Source organism: Gopherus evgoodei, chromosome 2 (genome assembly GCF_007399415.2).
Source record: "Gopherus evgoodei ecotype Sinaloan lineage chromosome 2, rGopEvg1_v1.p, whole genome shotgun sequence".
Lineage (NCBI taxonomy): Eukaryota > Metazoa > Chordata > Testudines > Testudinidae > Gopherus > Gopherus evgoodei.
Window position 1 is genome coordinate 228048960 of NC_044323.1, and position 15240 is coordinate 228064199.

The window sequence follows — 15240 nt, forward strand, 5'->3', positions numbered from 1 at the left end:
GGAATTATCTGTGGATTGTCTGCCTGGGAGCCCAAGGATTCTGCAGATAGCATGCTACTAAGGGCAGATACCTGACATACATTTAGTGCTGGGCTGAAGGCCTCTCTGTCTATGCCTTCTTGAAGAAAGTCCAGAATGGTTGAAATCCTGGATTTCTGGGATTTGCATTGTGCTCTTTGGCACCAGTAGTTGAATCTGGACCAGAAATAAGAGTATGCTCTTAACGTCAGTACTCTTCTATACAAAAGCAATATCTTAATAACTATGGAGGACAGACTGAATCCTTCTAGTGCTTCCCTCTGGGCAGCCAGACTGTTAGTTGATGCCATTTTGGTTGATGATCTTTGTGAGAGGATGTCCAGTCTCCATGGACACTGGATTGGGGGCTCCAGGGTCATCTCTGTCAGATCTGAGAACCAAGGACTCCTTGGCCAATGAGGCGTTATCAGTAGTAGAAAAGATGAAAACATGTAAGGTAGGCTCTGTGGCCAACTATGCAATAAGATATCTGTTTCCATGGATCTGGGGGTCTGCCTTCATTGTGAAGTATGTTGGCCATTTTGTATTCGTACAATTTGGAAACAGGTTGATTGAAGGGGGGCCAAATGTCTGAAGGATGAAATAAAAAACCTCCTGATTCAGGTACCACTCAGAGTTGTTGACCCTGACCTGAATCAGTGGCCCTGTGCACTGCTGACTGTGATGGGGCTCTGATCAGGATGTTGCCCAGGAAAGGGTGCAGATGAATCCCCAGCAGTCTGAATTTGGTTATTACCACCTGCAACCTCTTTGTGTAAACCTGAGTGGGAGGACAAGGGAAGGCTGAATGGGAGTGCTGGGAATCGATGTTTCCTGCCATAGATGAACCTCAAAAGTCTGCAGTGGCATGGTCTGATGGGGATGTAGAGATTGCACCTGCTGTATCTACTGAAGTCAAGAAGTCGCCCTGGAGCATGGATGACACCACAGATGCCAGGATCTCCAACCAAAACTTTATTGTCTTCATCCACTTGTGGAGTCTTTTGAGGTTGGGAATGGCTCTCATACTCACTGTGTGCTTCTGTACAAAGAAGACAATGGAGTAGAGCCCAGGGAATCTTTATTCTGAGAGAACACTCTCTATCACTCCCACATCCAGAAGATATTTTGTTCTGTATCAGTCTGTGTGATTTTTGGCATTGTAGGAGCTGGGTGACTGGAAGAAGATCAGATGGGATGAAGTCCACAGCTCAAGGAAGTATCCCCTGGCTCATTGTTTTCCTGACCCACTTGTCTGTGATCAGTGGAAACCCTTTCATGAGGAAATGGGAAATCCTGCTCGCTAGCTCCAACTCAGGGTAGACGCCTATGCGATCTTTATCATTAAGTGGATTTTGGGGGGTGGGGCTGTGGTCCCTCTGGACTTCCCCCAGACCTCAGCTCTACTGTTTTTCCTCAGAGAATCTGTTGCCTCAGTGTGGGTACTTCTGTAAATATGAGGAGAGAAAGCAGCACCTGTCTGTGAAGGCCGATCTGTATTCTCTCCTGAGGGCCTTTAGTGAAGAAGAGAGAGACTGTTTTGCCACACTGCAGGGCTGCCCAGAGAATTCAAGGGGCCTGGGGTCTTCGATGGCGGGGGGCCCCGCTGCTGAATTGCCACCGAAGACCCGGAGCAGAAGAAGCTCTGAGAGTCCAGGCCCTGTGAGAGTTTTCTGGGACTCCCAGAGCAAGTGAAGGACCCCGCTCCAGGGTCCCGAAAAACTCTCGTGGAGGCGGGGCCTGGGGCAAATTGCCCCACTTGCCCCTCCCTGGGTGGCCCTGCTACACTGCCAGCCTCCATCTTTTCTCCAGAAAAGGACAGAGCCTGTGAATTTGGCTGAGAACAGGACGTGTTTAGAGCGAGTATTCACCTTCCAGGGTCAGAGCCATAGGTGGTGCCTGGCTACTGAGCCGGAAGCTATGACTCAGGTTGAGAATCTCATTGCATCCATTGAGGCATCAGCTACAAATGCAATTGCTAGGGAGACTTTTTTTTTAAGGTGGAGCTGGATTGCAGGGGAGAGGACAAACATGTTCTTGGGCAGGAGGGAGGCTGATTAGAAGCCCTATTTTTTCTCTCAGGGTGCACAGAACCCACTTTAAGATGTGGCAGGGTGGGGGAGACAGGTGGTTGCACAAGTCTCTCCTCTTTGTTCTGCAGGGATTCCCTGGGACTTACCTGACTTGAGTGGTCAGGGTTCTCTTTGCTTTTGGAGCCTCTTCCTCCTTCACACTGGAGTTTTTGGTCCTTTTTTCCCCGGTGGGAATTGCCACATTGGTGGGTCGCAGACCTCTGCCTGTCCGACTTGCAGCCCCAGGATCTAACACAGTTAGGCACTGACAACTGGGTGCAGGTTGGGCACAACTCACCCTCTGCTGAGCCTGGGAAGGCTGCCTCCCATGTAGAGAGAACTGGTTGCATTTGACCCAATGCTTTCTTGGCCACTCCGGCATGCCTGTAAGGGGCAGAGCCAGCAGGGAAATGCTACAGCAGAGGCTTAAATCCCTGAGGGGTTAACCAATCCTGGGAAGAGGAGGAAGGCTGAGAAGAAGAACACTGCTCCCCACTGCCCAAAAAATGGGCAGAAAATTTAAAACAGGTGGAGTAAGGGCAGGAGCAAAAGGAATCACTGCTGTCGGCTGCTGTGGAGGCAAAGAATCTGGCCGCAAGCAGAAGCTGAGGGGGCATGGCTATACATCAAAACAGTGTTCCAGCTCTGTGTGCTGCTGAGAGGAGAGCAGCCAAGGCATTCAGAATTGTGGGAAATACTGGGATGCAGAAAATAAGCTGAGCCACAACAATATCAGCAAACCTTGTTGGCACATCTGACAAAGCAGTATATAATTTCCAGTTTTACATGCACAGATTTGGGATTTTGCAAGCACCAATGGACGTGTTTGCAAATATCACAGGTGCATTTTTACAATTTACACACATGCTGAAAATTTATCACACAGGATCTGACTTAAACTTTAAAAAGGAAGAAAGTTTGGAGTTAAAGCAGGAACTTCATTTATCCGTCTTCTTTATATCTATTTACTGAAAGTAGCTAAAAAGAGTGGGTGATCACTCATATCCTATAGATTCCAATAGCAGGACACCCTGGGGTGTGTGGTAGACCTTGAGCCAGGTAAACTTCAGTCAGTGAAGACAGTGGAGGAGGGCCCAGGGTAGCAGAAAGTCTGCTGGGGGTGGAGGAGAGGAGGCTTTTCTGGCTGGGGAGGAAGTGGCATCATTAAGCTAATTCCCATTACAACCTCTGCCAGAGGAATTCCTTTGCAGCCTCTGCTGAACTTTAAATCTGCTGTCACCTGGGGCAGGCCCTAAGGAAAGGCAAAAATGGAAATGCCACCTACCCACCCTCACTGTGTACACATAAAGGTTTATGCAAATTCAGATGGCTTGTGCAGATAGAGCACAGCTGCCGAGCAGCCAAAACTTTTATGTAAATGGTAGAACCAGGAAATTATTATTATTTACTCTTTGTACTGCGGTAGTGCCTAGCAACTCTAGTCATGGACCAGGCATTGTGCTAGGCATTGTGAAAACACAGAAGAAATAGACAGTCTCTGCTCAGCTTGATATCACTGGCTTGTACAGACCCAAACCTGAAGTCTCTGTGTAATCCACCATTCAGTGTGTATTATGTGTCTCATTATGTGTCAGCTACATAGATAAAGGGGGCTGTCAAGCTGTCTTGCAGTGATTCAAGAGCCTGAGTACCAGCCTCAGGGCAGACTCTTAGGAAGCAGGGCACAACCCCAAATTGGTTGTGAGTTCTATACTTAGATTTCACCAACCAATTATCAAGTGCATAAATGTCAATATTACCTTACAATATGGGATACAGCTGCTATAAGAGAGATTAATGCATGCAACAACTCACCAGCTTTTAATATAGGCTAAACACAATCTGATAATTCTAATACCTATTTAATAATACTAACACACAGGTGAGCCAGACTGATTGCAGCTGTGTACCTGTCAGTGTTCAGCTGAGACATGGGGATCTTTGCATGAGCTGGCACCTAGTCTGCCAGCCTCGCATGGGCCTGCTGCAGCAGCCAGCTAGGTGACATAGTCCTTTAGCTCAAATCCTAAAGACTTATGCTCTTAACTTGGAGGGACCTGATTCAATCCTCAGCAATGACCAAGCTGATGGTCATTGCACTTAGGGAAAAATCCCTTCAGGATTCAAGTTGGGGGCAGGGGGGCGGTGTTCATGCGTTGTACACCCCTTGGACTTGAAAGGAGTTTTGCCTGAGTAAGGGGTACACGATTGGATCCAAGCACATTCTGAAGTAGTTAGGAAAATGAAATCTGGTTGTTGCAACACTTCTCTTTCATCTGGTTTTCTCAGCTCTGTTTGACGAAACAAATGATTTTTCTCTCCAAATTTAACAGAGGGCTATAGAGGACCTACTGGACAAATAACTGATGTTGCCTCTTTATTGACTTGGTCAGGCTTTCATTTTATTCTGTCACCACAATAGGATTATGCTAAAACAGACTTTATTTATTCAGGGAGGTGCTCAAGTCAAAGAACCATAGAAATGTAGGGCGAGAAGGGATCTCTAGAGGCACCAAGGCAGGACCAAATGTATCTAAACCATCCCTGCCAGGTGCTTCTCTAACCTGTTCTTAAAATCCTCCAATGATGGGGATTCTTCAATCTCCTTTTGAAGCCTGTTCCAGTGTTGAACTACCCTTCTAATTAGGCCATGGCTACACTTACAGTTCTGCAGTGCTGGTAGTTACAGCTGTGTTCGTACAGCTGTGTAGGGCCAGCGCTGCAGTGTGGCCACACTGACAGCTACCAGCACTGCAGTGTGGCCACATTTGTAGCACTTGCAGCGCTGTTGGGAGTGGTGCATTGTGGGCAGCTATCCCACAGAACACCTCGTCCCGTTTTGGCGCTGCGGCTTCTGGGAAGGGGAAGGAAGTGTGCGGGTCTTTCCGCTTCCTGTTCCAACGCCCCGTGGTGCTTTGCTACACATTCCAAGCAGTTTGGCGGCATTGTGAGTCTGCAGCGCGATTTCTGAGATTTCTGTTACAAATCGAGCCTGAGCTGCTGAGGACCTTGCTGATGAATGTTGCCAGCACATCACGCATGGCAGTGGAGCTATTCCTTCAGCTGCAAAGTGACAGTGAGGAGTCAGACGATGATATTGAAACGCCTGACACGCTAGACACTCAATTGCTTGTGGCAGTAACAGACGTGCTCAGCACCGTGGAACGGCGCCTTTGGGCTCGGGAAACGAGCACTGAGTGGTAGGATCACATCGTCCTGCAAGTCTGGGATGACGAGCAGTGGCTGCAGAACTTTCGGATGAGAAAAGCCACTTTCATGGGACTTTGTGCTGAGCTCGCCCCTACCCTGCGGCGCAGGGACACGAGATTGAGAGCTGCCCTGCCAGTGGAGAAGCGGGTGGCTATTGCAGTCTGGAAGCTGGCAACTCCAGACAGCTACCGATCGGTGGCGAACCAGTTTGGAGTGGGAAAGTCCACCGTTGGAGTGGTGCTGATGCAAGTTTGCACAGCCATTAATCGCACCATGCTAAGAAGAACCGTGACTCTGGGGAATGTGCAGGACATTGTGGATGGCTTTGCACAAATGGGTTTCCCTAACTGTGAAGGGGCAATAGATGGGACGCATATTCCTATTCTGTCACCACCCCACCTGGCATCAGAGTACGTTAATCGCAAGGGGTATTTCTCCGTGGTTCTGCAAGCGCTTGTGGATCACCGTGGGCGTTTCACTGACATTTACTCAGGATGGCCTGGAAAGGTGCATGATGCACGCATCTTTTGGAACAGTGCCGTGTTCAGGAAGCTGAGGGCCAGGACTTTTTTCCCAGACCGCAAGATCACAGTAGGGGACGTCAAAATGCCCACTGTGATCCTTGGAGACCCCGCTTACCCCTTAATGCCTTGGCTCATGAAACCATATACAGGGAAGCTTGACAGGAGCAAGGACCGGTTCAACTACAGGCTGAGCTGGTGCAGAATGACTGTGGAGTATGCTTTTGGCCGTTTGAAAGCCCGCTGGAGGTGTCTTTATGGGAAGCTAGATTTGGGGGAAAGCAGCATCTCTGCTGTTATATCCGCATGCTGTACCCTCCATAATATTTGTGAAGGGAAGGGTGAAAGATTCAGTGAGGAATGGACCTCCGAGGTTCGACGCTTAGAGGCTGAATTTGCACAGCCAGAGAGCAGGGCTTCTAGAGAGGCCCAGGAAAGGGCTTCAAGGATTAGGGATGCCTTAAGGGAGCAATTTGATGCTGAGAGCCAACAGTAATGTTTGGTGCCTTTGCTGTGCTCCTTTCTACCTTGGGGTACAGTATTTACCACTTTCTGCAATAATAAAAAGTATTGTAAAAGCCATAAAATCCTTTATTCAAAGTACAGTACATAAAAGGCCAGGGGGGTTAGGGTGGTGGACTGTACATTCAGAGGTTTGAATATGTCCTGTTTGGATTGCTGTTCAATGTCTGCTGCACTTCAGGATTACTATGCTGCAGAGTAATGGGGGTGGAGTGCACAGGGTAAGGATTGTAGTTATCAGGGCTGGTAGGTGATCGTACAGGTGTTGGGAGCAGCTGGGGGTAATAAGAAACTGGCTGCTGGAGAAAGGTGTTTTGTGCAAATACTGGGGAATAAGAAAGAGAGCTTTGGGAGGGTTGTGGGTTACCACGGTACAGATCTGCCTGCATGGCTACGAGAGACTCAAAAGACTCAGTCTGGCGAGCCAGGAGGCTTATCATCTGCTTTGAGGTTTTTTTGGTAGCCAATTCCTTTCTCCTGCTTTCTGTTTGCCTCCACTCATACATTTTCTCTCTCCATTCCTGCATCTTCCTACTTTCTCTGTTGTAGTGAATCATAACTGCTTTGATCAATTCTTCTTTTGATTTTCGCGGATTTTTTCTCAAGTTCTGCAAGCGACGTGAGGCCGGTGATCCGGCTGCATTAGTCAAGGTCACTAAAAAAAACATAGATAGAAACATGTAATACACAGAGGCTACATTGTTTATTATCACACAGTGAAGGAGTTTTTAGACTTTTTGTAGCATCATTCCCACATACCTAACATAACACAGAGAGGCCAGGGAAGCGAAGGCATGGCGAGCAATGGGGTGAGTGTTTCTGCCCCGACTTCACCTGGGAGGGGGAACTGACTGATGGCTCACTGGAATTTATCTGCACTGGGTAGAGGAGGTAGCTGGTGGCCTGCACAGGGGACAGTAGGGAACATGAAGCTGGCGACCTGCTGGCAGGGGGGGCGGTCCGCGGAACTGCAGGCTTGCTGGGGCAGGGGGGGAGGAACGCACCACGGTGCTGGTGACCTGCTGGCGGGGGGGGGGGGCGGGAGACCGGAACGCACTGCGGTGCTGGCTACCTGCTGGCGGGGGGGAGACCGGAACGCACCGCGGTGCTGGCGACCTGCTCGTGGGGTCAGCTGAGCCCAGGGCAGTGGAGTGTGCAGGATTACCAGAGAGGCTTAAAAGGTATGCTGGGATACCTCCTTATACCCCGGAGGTCAATAAAAGCGCTGGTGGGGTCCACACTTGCTGACCAGCGCTGGATCACCAGCACTGGAATTGCTACACCCGAGGCACGACCGAGTGTACAGCCAGCGCTGCAACCAGGGAGTTGCAGCGCTGGCCGTGCTTTGCAAGTGTGGCCACATCCTGAGTTGCAGCACTGTAACCCCCTCACCAGCGCTGCAACTCTCCAGTGTAGCCATGGCCTTAGAAAGCTTTTCACACTATCTTTCCTAAATCTTCCTTGCTGCAGATTAAGATCATTACTTCTTGTCCTGCCTTCGGTAGATGTGGAGAGCAATTGATCACCACCCTATTTATAACAGCCCTTAATGTATTTGAAGGCTGTTATCCAATTCCCCTCCCAGCCCCCCCGTCTTCTTTTCTCAAGGCTAAACACTGCCCACTTTTTTAAACCTTTCCTCATAGTTCAGGTTTTCTAAACCTTTTGTTGGTTTTGTAGCTGTCTTCTGGACTCCCTCCAGTTTGTCCACATCTTTCCTAAAGTGCGGTGCCCAGAACTGGACAGAGTAGCGGACTCCACCACAGCTGAGTAGAGTGGGACAATTACCAACTATGTTTTACCTACCACACTCCTGCTGAGATTAGCCTTTTTTCTTGCAACTGGATCACATTGTTGACTTGTAATTGATCTGGGATCCACTATAACCCCGAGATCCTTTTAGCAGTATTACTGCTTGCTCAGTTATTTTCCATTTTGTAATCATGCATTTGATTTTTTTTTCTTCCTAAGTGTAGTACTTCGAACTTATCTTTATTGGATTTCATCTTGTTGATTTCAGATCAGTTCTCCATTTTGTCATAAATGTTTTGAATCCTAATCCTATCATCCAAAGCGATTCCCATGTTTGTTTCAATATAGCAGAAATTGTGAAAATGCAGCATTATCCTTTTTAGCTGAGAAGAATATTTAAGACCAATTTTCCTAAAGATAAGATCCATGTGTCTGCACATCTAATTGAAGAATTTGACCCTTAATTACATTAATAGGTCACCTTGAAGTGCTTTTTTCATGTTTTTTGACTGCTGTACAAGAGACATTCTTTCTTGTAATCTCAGCTGAACATTTTTATACAATGTGACAGGCCTTAAGACTGCTTTCAGAGTTCCTTCTTTGTTCTCTGGAGCAGAGAGGAGTGCCGATGTGGTGGTTAGGGCATTAGCTTAAGACTTTGGAGATGTCGGTTCTATTCCTTGCTCTCCCACAAACTTCCTTTGTGCCCTATTGCAAGTAAACTTAGCCTCCCTGTGCCTTCACAGGAGTGCTGTGAGGACAAATACACATTAGAATGTGAGGTGCTCAAATGCTACCATGATGTAAGTACCTCAGATAGATAGATAGACTAAGGAACCCTGACTAAACACACACCCTGGAATAAGCTGGGCTTTCCTAGATGATTCAGACGCTGAATGTTAGAACCTAAACAAAAGTCTAAATAGGAGAAAATATTGTTCAATATAGATTACCTGTCGTCAAGTCCCCTAATGAAAATAAGCTTCCACCTTGGGGTGGAAGAGTCAAAAAATTGTTCAGGTGTTTGTCAGGAACAAGGATTTGTCTCTGGGGCATTGAAGGGAAAATATCTACTGACTTCAATGGAAGCAGAATAAGAGAGAGCTTTTTATAGGTGCAACTACAGATCGCAGTCATATATATGAAATCAGAGCCTGTTGTAAAATGAATACACAGCATGATGACAGTCTTTATTAGTGTATATTATAGTGCTGGTTTTAAGTTTACAGTCTGAAATACTTGGGATTTTAATGAAGTCACATACCCTCAATACATAGAAATAAATATTTTTATCGAATCTCTGCACTAGAATTTGGCATTCGCACCTCAAGTGACACAAAGAACTAGCAGAGATTAATGAAGCAGGGCGACCTTTATTTTTAGTACAAATTTGGGCCCCTTAAAATAGAATGGATGAAATTCTGGCTCCTTTGAAGTAAATGAAGAAGCTGCCATTGATTTCAATTGGGTGAAAAATTTATCCATATTCTCAGTGATATTTTGTTCCTTCCTCCTGCCCTTCCAAATGATGGACATTCTGGAGTAAGATTTCTGCTTTAGGCACACACAGTTGGACAGGCAGATTTGCGGGCACACTAATTGAATATCTTTGCCTGCCCATGGCTTTGCAATTTGTGCACAAATATTAAATGTTTGCAGTCATAAGCGAGGCATGTACTTCAGTGTAAGTACTTAGTTGCCCATATCTAACTTTACAAATCTGGGTTCCTAAGGGTTTTTTTAATTAATTATTCTGTGTACTAATAATTTGTACTTTCAGAGCAAATGAAAGTCTCATGTTACTATCCACACATGCTATGTAATGAGATTACTGCTTTATCTCATACTGAAAATGTTAAATGAAATGAAAACTTAAAAAAAAAAAATTGTAGGACCCAATTGAGAAGGAATACATAAAATGGTGTCAGATCTCCTTAGATTAATTTTGCCCCTCTTACACTCAGATTCTCCTAGATTTACTTACACATTCCCCACATGTAGAGAGTCTAAGGAGTGTTAACTTATATAAGAAGGAACAGTTAAAGATGTAAGGTGAAGTAGCCCCCAGCTTCTTTAACATTCACATTCTTCTCGCTTGTCACTGTGCAAAACAGACTCAGGGCTTGTCTACACAGTGAGTTAGTGCGCTGCAAGCCAGAGTGTGAATCAACAGCACACCACTTTGCTGCGCACTAACCTGCCACATAAATGTCACAACAGTGCATTAAAAGTCCTGAAGTATGGCTTAGTGTGGAAAGCACAGAGTTAGTACAAGGGATTCACATAATGGCTTTCCATGAACTAACTCACCATGCAGACAAATTCTGATTTACAGTCACACTACTAATGCGTAAGGGAGTTTAAGTAGAGATTAAGGAGTTGCTGACTTTCAGGTAGACCCACAAACTGTGTTGAAATTGTACAGATTGTTGTTGGGTAGAGAAATGTAGCTGGTGTGTTGAGTTATGAAAGTTTACCTCTTCCTGTACATATTATTTTCAGTGTTGAAATACATAGATTGCAGCACAAAGAGATGAGGTCTGGTTTTATTAGTGTACTTGTGTTAAGAATGTCATGTTTAGAAGGATACTTTATTTATATCACTTCAGTAAAAATTAAATAACACAGGCTTTTAAAGATTGCTACACCTGAATGAAATACTACTTTATCACTAAAGTTTGTGTATTAAGAATATTATACATTGATTCCATCAGAAAATATTCCTTTATCTTCTGTATCCATGTACTAATCTTTGTACATTGATATATGGATAATTAGCATATTTTACAAAATCTCAGCACATACAGTTCAATACATCATATATTTATTTTATACCAAATTATTTCTCCAGTTGATGCTGTTTGTACATTTTTAATGTAGTTTAAAGGGCGACACTGATATTGAGTTAAGGCAAAGCTCTATCTGGCCTTAATATAGGTTTGCAGGGAGGGGTGTTAGGACTTTCCCTTTATTCTTGAGCACTAACATACTTTTAAAGCAATTAAGGAAAGCAAAACACTCCCCCCCGACCTCTTGGGCAAAAGATCACCTGACCAGCAATAATGAGGTCTTAAACCTTCACCTGAGTGCTACAGTGTTGCACTCCTGATACATAATTTAAAGAATGTATTAGGTTACACTGAAGGTTCTATTTCTGAATCGTTTATAAGGGGTTAATAAATGATAAATATTATAAACATGTTACAGGTATGAGTAGTCTTCTTATAGGGACATAAGTTAAAGATGCAATTAGAAAGTTCTAAGCAAGCTAGTGACATGCTGAATTCTAGACAGACATTCAGTAAACTATCTATTGACCCTTTATTTACCTTTTATGAACTATTTATAAATGAAACCTTACTATAGAGAGTGGTCTTTTATTTTTAATTTGAGTTTTCAGGGAAATGACTTACACAAATAGAACATTGCGCATTAACGGACCCTCTTTCCATACATTGATATGTTTTATTGCAAAATATGGTATGATTATAGTACAAGTAATTTAATTGTGCTGTGTCTGGACACTTCTCACCAGGTTTATACCATTCATGAAGTCCAGCCTGGTTTCTGACCTCTCCTAACAGTCAGTGCACTGTGCTGAATGAGTTCTGTGCCATAATAATCCCTTCCTTTTTAGGTTACTATAATAATAGTACAAAAGTGGCTGTGAAGACTCTGAAACCTGGAACGATGTCTGTGCAAGCATTCATGGAGGAAGCCAACCTCATGAAAACACTTCAGCATGACAAATTAGTGAGGCTGTATGCTGTAGTCAGCAAAGAGGAACCTATCTATATTATAACAGAATTCATGGCAAAAGGTGAGAGTTGTTGGATTCTGTGAGCACATCTTAATTAAATGTCAAATCAACCCCTAGTAACAAAAAAGAGGAGAAATAATTGTGTTAATTTTACTTTTTTGTAGTTTTTATATTAAATGATTGAGTATCTAGCTTAAGAGAGTACAAGAGTTTTCATTTTATGCTTATGTTGTGTTTTAAGATGCATCCTTTTAGAAATCTCTCAAGCTCTCTAAAAATAGTTTAACAAATAATAAACATATCACTTATAATATCTTGACTTTGCATAATGAATCCAATAGTCATGTTTTCTGCCAAAGCGGGTGAATGCTTTGAACCATATGCTGCTCTCCTGCAGTTAAATTCATGAACAGTCCTGTTGATGGGCGCTGCAGGAAGGAATACTATACCATGCTTTTTGAATAATTACTACACAGTGCTAGTTAGGGCTGCAGAATCAAGTCCTGTGTAAATAGATATTTTAGTTGTGTTTTACTACCAAAGGGCTCAGCTTCCCTTGAGTTAGACATGCTTCTTGTGACTTTTTAAAATTTTGCCATTGATAACTAGGTTGATAATTGTGGGTGATTCCCTGAGGGCAACTTTGCTGATATTCCTTAGAACGGGAAAAAATCAGTCACTTAAACAATGATGAACTCAGGAGAAGCTTGACCTTTTAGTTTTGCACCACAGAAAGCTGCATAGCTGATAAACTCAGATATTGGATCAGCATTGTTGTTATAGAATATAAAGAACCATTTAACTAATTGTGGCCAACTTAAAAATATGTTAAAACAAAACATAGACCACTAAAGCTCAACCATGCAGAAGGTAGTGAGGCTGGCTATAGACTTGCTACTTGTGAACTGTGCTGACTTATTCTTTCTGCACTGAAACAGGCAGTCTGCTGGATTTTCTGAAGAGTGATGAAGGAAGTAAATTACTGCTTCCAAAGCTAATTGACTTCTCAGCTCAGGTAAATGATTATAATATAAAGAACACTAAGGCCTTGGCTACGCTGGAGAGTTGCAGCACTGGTAGTGGCTTTACAGCGCTGAAACTTACTCCCCATCCACACTGGCAAGGCACATACAGCACTGTATCTCCCTGGCTACAGCACTGTTCGTACTCCACATGGACGAGAGGAATAAAGAGAACAGCGCTGGTGCTGCAGTGCCGGAGTGCCAGTGTAAACAGTGATTAATCTTACTACGCTGTAACTGACCTCCGCAATTTTCCCAAAATGCTTTTAACTAAAGAACTCTCATTGTTTTGTTATGATGCCTCTCTTTGTTTTGTTGTGAACTCAGGGCTCCCGAAGCTGCTTATCTAAAAAACAAACACAGCAATTGTTTGCTCGAGCAGAGGCAGGCAGGGAATGTCCACAGCTAGTGTTTGCTTGAGGAGAGAAACAGCACGCGGGGCAAGAGGGGGGAGTCCGTAGGAGCAGCTGCTTATCTGGTCTGAAGGCTATTTGCATTTAAGAGTGAATGAGAGAGGGGTGGGGGAAGTGGTTGGAATTTGCAAGGCAGCTACTGACATAGTGTCGGCTCCAAAAATCCACTCTCTCTCTCTCTCCCCCACGCTTCCTGTCACACTCCACCCCACCAGCTTCTTTTGAAAAGCATGTCGCAGCCACTTGAACGCTAGGATAGCTGCCCATAATGCACCACTCCCAACACCACTGCAAATGCTGCAAATGTGGCCACACTGCAGCACTGGTAGCTGTCAGTGTGGCCACAGTGCAGCGCTTTCCCTATACAGCTGTACGAAGACAGCGGCCTTGGCTACACTGGTGCTTTACAGCGCTGCAACTTTCTTGCTCAGGAGTGTGAAAAAACACACCTCTGAGCGCAGCAAGTTACAGCGCTGCAAAGCGCCAGTGTAAACAGTGCCCCAGCGCTGGGAGCGCAATTCCCAGTGCTGCAAGCTAATCCCCACAGGGAGGTGGAGTACATGCAGCGCTAGGAGAGCTCTCTCCCAGCGCTGGCGCTGCGACCACACTCGCACTTCAAAGCGCTGCTGCGGGACCACTCCCACGGCAGTGCTGTACGGCTGCAAGTGTAGCCAAACCCAGCTTTAACTCCCAGCGCTGTATAGCTGCAAATGTAGCCAAACTCTAAGAAGCATTCAGTGTCTTGGAGGCTGAACCTCATGTCAGGCATTGTTGAAAAAATCTGTTGTAACAGTGGTCTTCCAAGACTTTTTGGTGCGGCAGAGCTATTTTTGTGGGAGATAGAAAAAAAAATAGATATTTCACAGTGTGTATGTTTGATTAAGCCTACACGTTAACATTAGTAATGTCAATTTTATTGTCAGTGATGTATTTATTTTGTTTGCAACAGAGAGAATTGTTTGCAGTTCTAGCAGATACGTGTAAGAGGGTAGTACTAGTTCCATATATTATATGTATTTGCAGATCTTTAAAATAAGGCTAATGCATTCTTTTTAACCTTTCCTTGAGCTGAGTTAGCTAGTAAGGAAATTCTGTTAAGTGTCATAGATCACTATCACTTTCAAACTGATTTGGGGTAAAATTTTGTTCTATAACTGAAACATACGTGAAGGATGGTTCAGAATACCAGCACATGATTTACTAAACCAGCTGGCAGCCCCCAGGTTCAAACGATACATGGGATACCTTGTGCATTGTGGGTAAAATTTTCAAAAGCACCAAAATGACTTAGGAGCCCACTGAAAAGTCAATAAGGCTTATGCTCTTAAGTTATCTTCATGCTTTTGAATGTTCTAATGTGCTACTAACTTACAACAGTAGTCTGCTTCTGGTAAGGTATTGGTTTTTATGAGTGTTAGACTGGTACAGATTCTTTATTTTGTAGCTTGCTGTACTGATATGTTACAGTGCAGGAGGAAAGGCAATAGAAATGTTAAATAATGTAATACAGTATTGGTAATGACAATCAAAAGTTTAATGTAGCCACTATATAAATACATATGATTTGGGCTTATCATGGATACACAGGCTGGTACACAGACCTAATGTTTGGGACTGCCTTACTCTACAACCATTGATTCAACCTGGCGGCAGGTTTGGTAGCTTGTCTGAACTATCCATGGAAGTCTCTTTTGCGTATTTTTCAAGGAAAAACTATTCAGGTATGAGAAATATATTGATACTTAGTCTTTGTAGATAACAGGGACCCACAGAGATTAAAAACATGATCAGAAAATAAAAAAATGAAAAACTGGAAAAATATAATGTAGATGGAAAAATGTACTAGATAATACATGTACTCTGTGGGAGAGAAAAAATGTGTGAATTGGTAAGGCTAACAGAGACCCAAATGCAGACATCAAACCCCACATGAATTTATAATTTGCCAAA

At 44.2% G+C, this 15240-nt stretch overlaps 1 protein-coding gene across 2 annotated transcripts in view; it reads left to right on the forward strand.

Annotated features, from left to right (window-relative positions):
- LYN (LYN proto-oncogene, Src family tyrosine kinase) overlaps positions 1-15240 on the forward strand; it is a 95814-nt gene that overhangs the window by 54102 nt on the left and 26472 nt on the right. For both annotated transcript variants that reach the window (XM_030553121.1, XM_030553120.1), the window contains exons 9-10: positions 11733-11915; positions 12794-12870. In XM_030553121.1, the coding sequence (XP_030408981.1) occupies positions 11733-11915; positions 12794-12870 (260 nt within the window). The remainder of the gene's footprint in view (positions 1-11732; positions 11916-12793; positions 12871-15240) is intronic.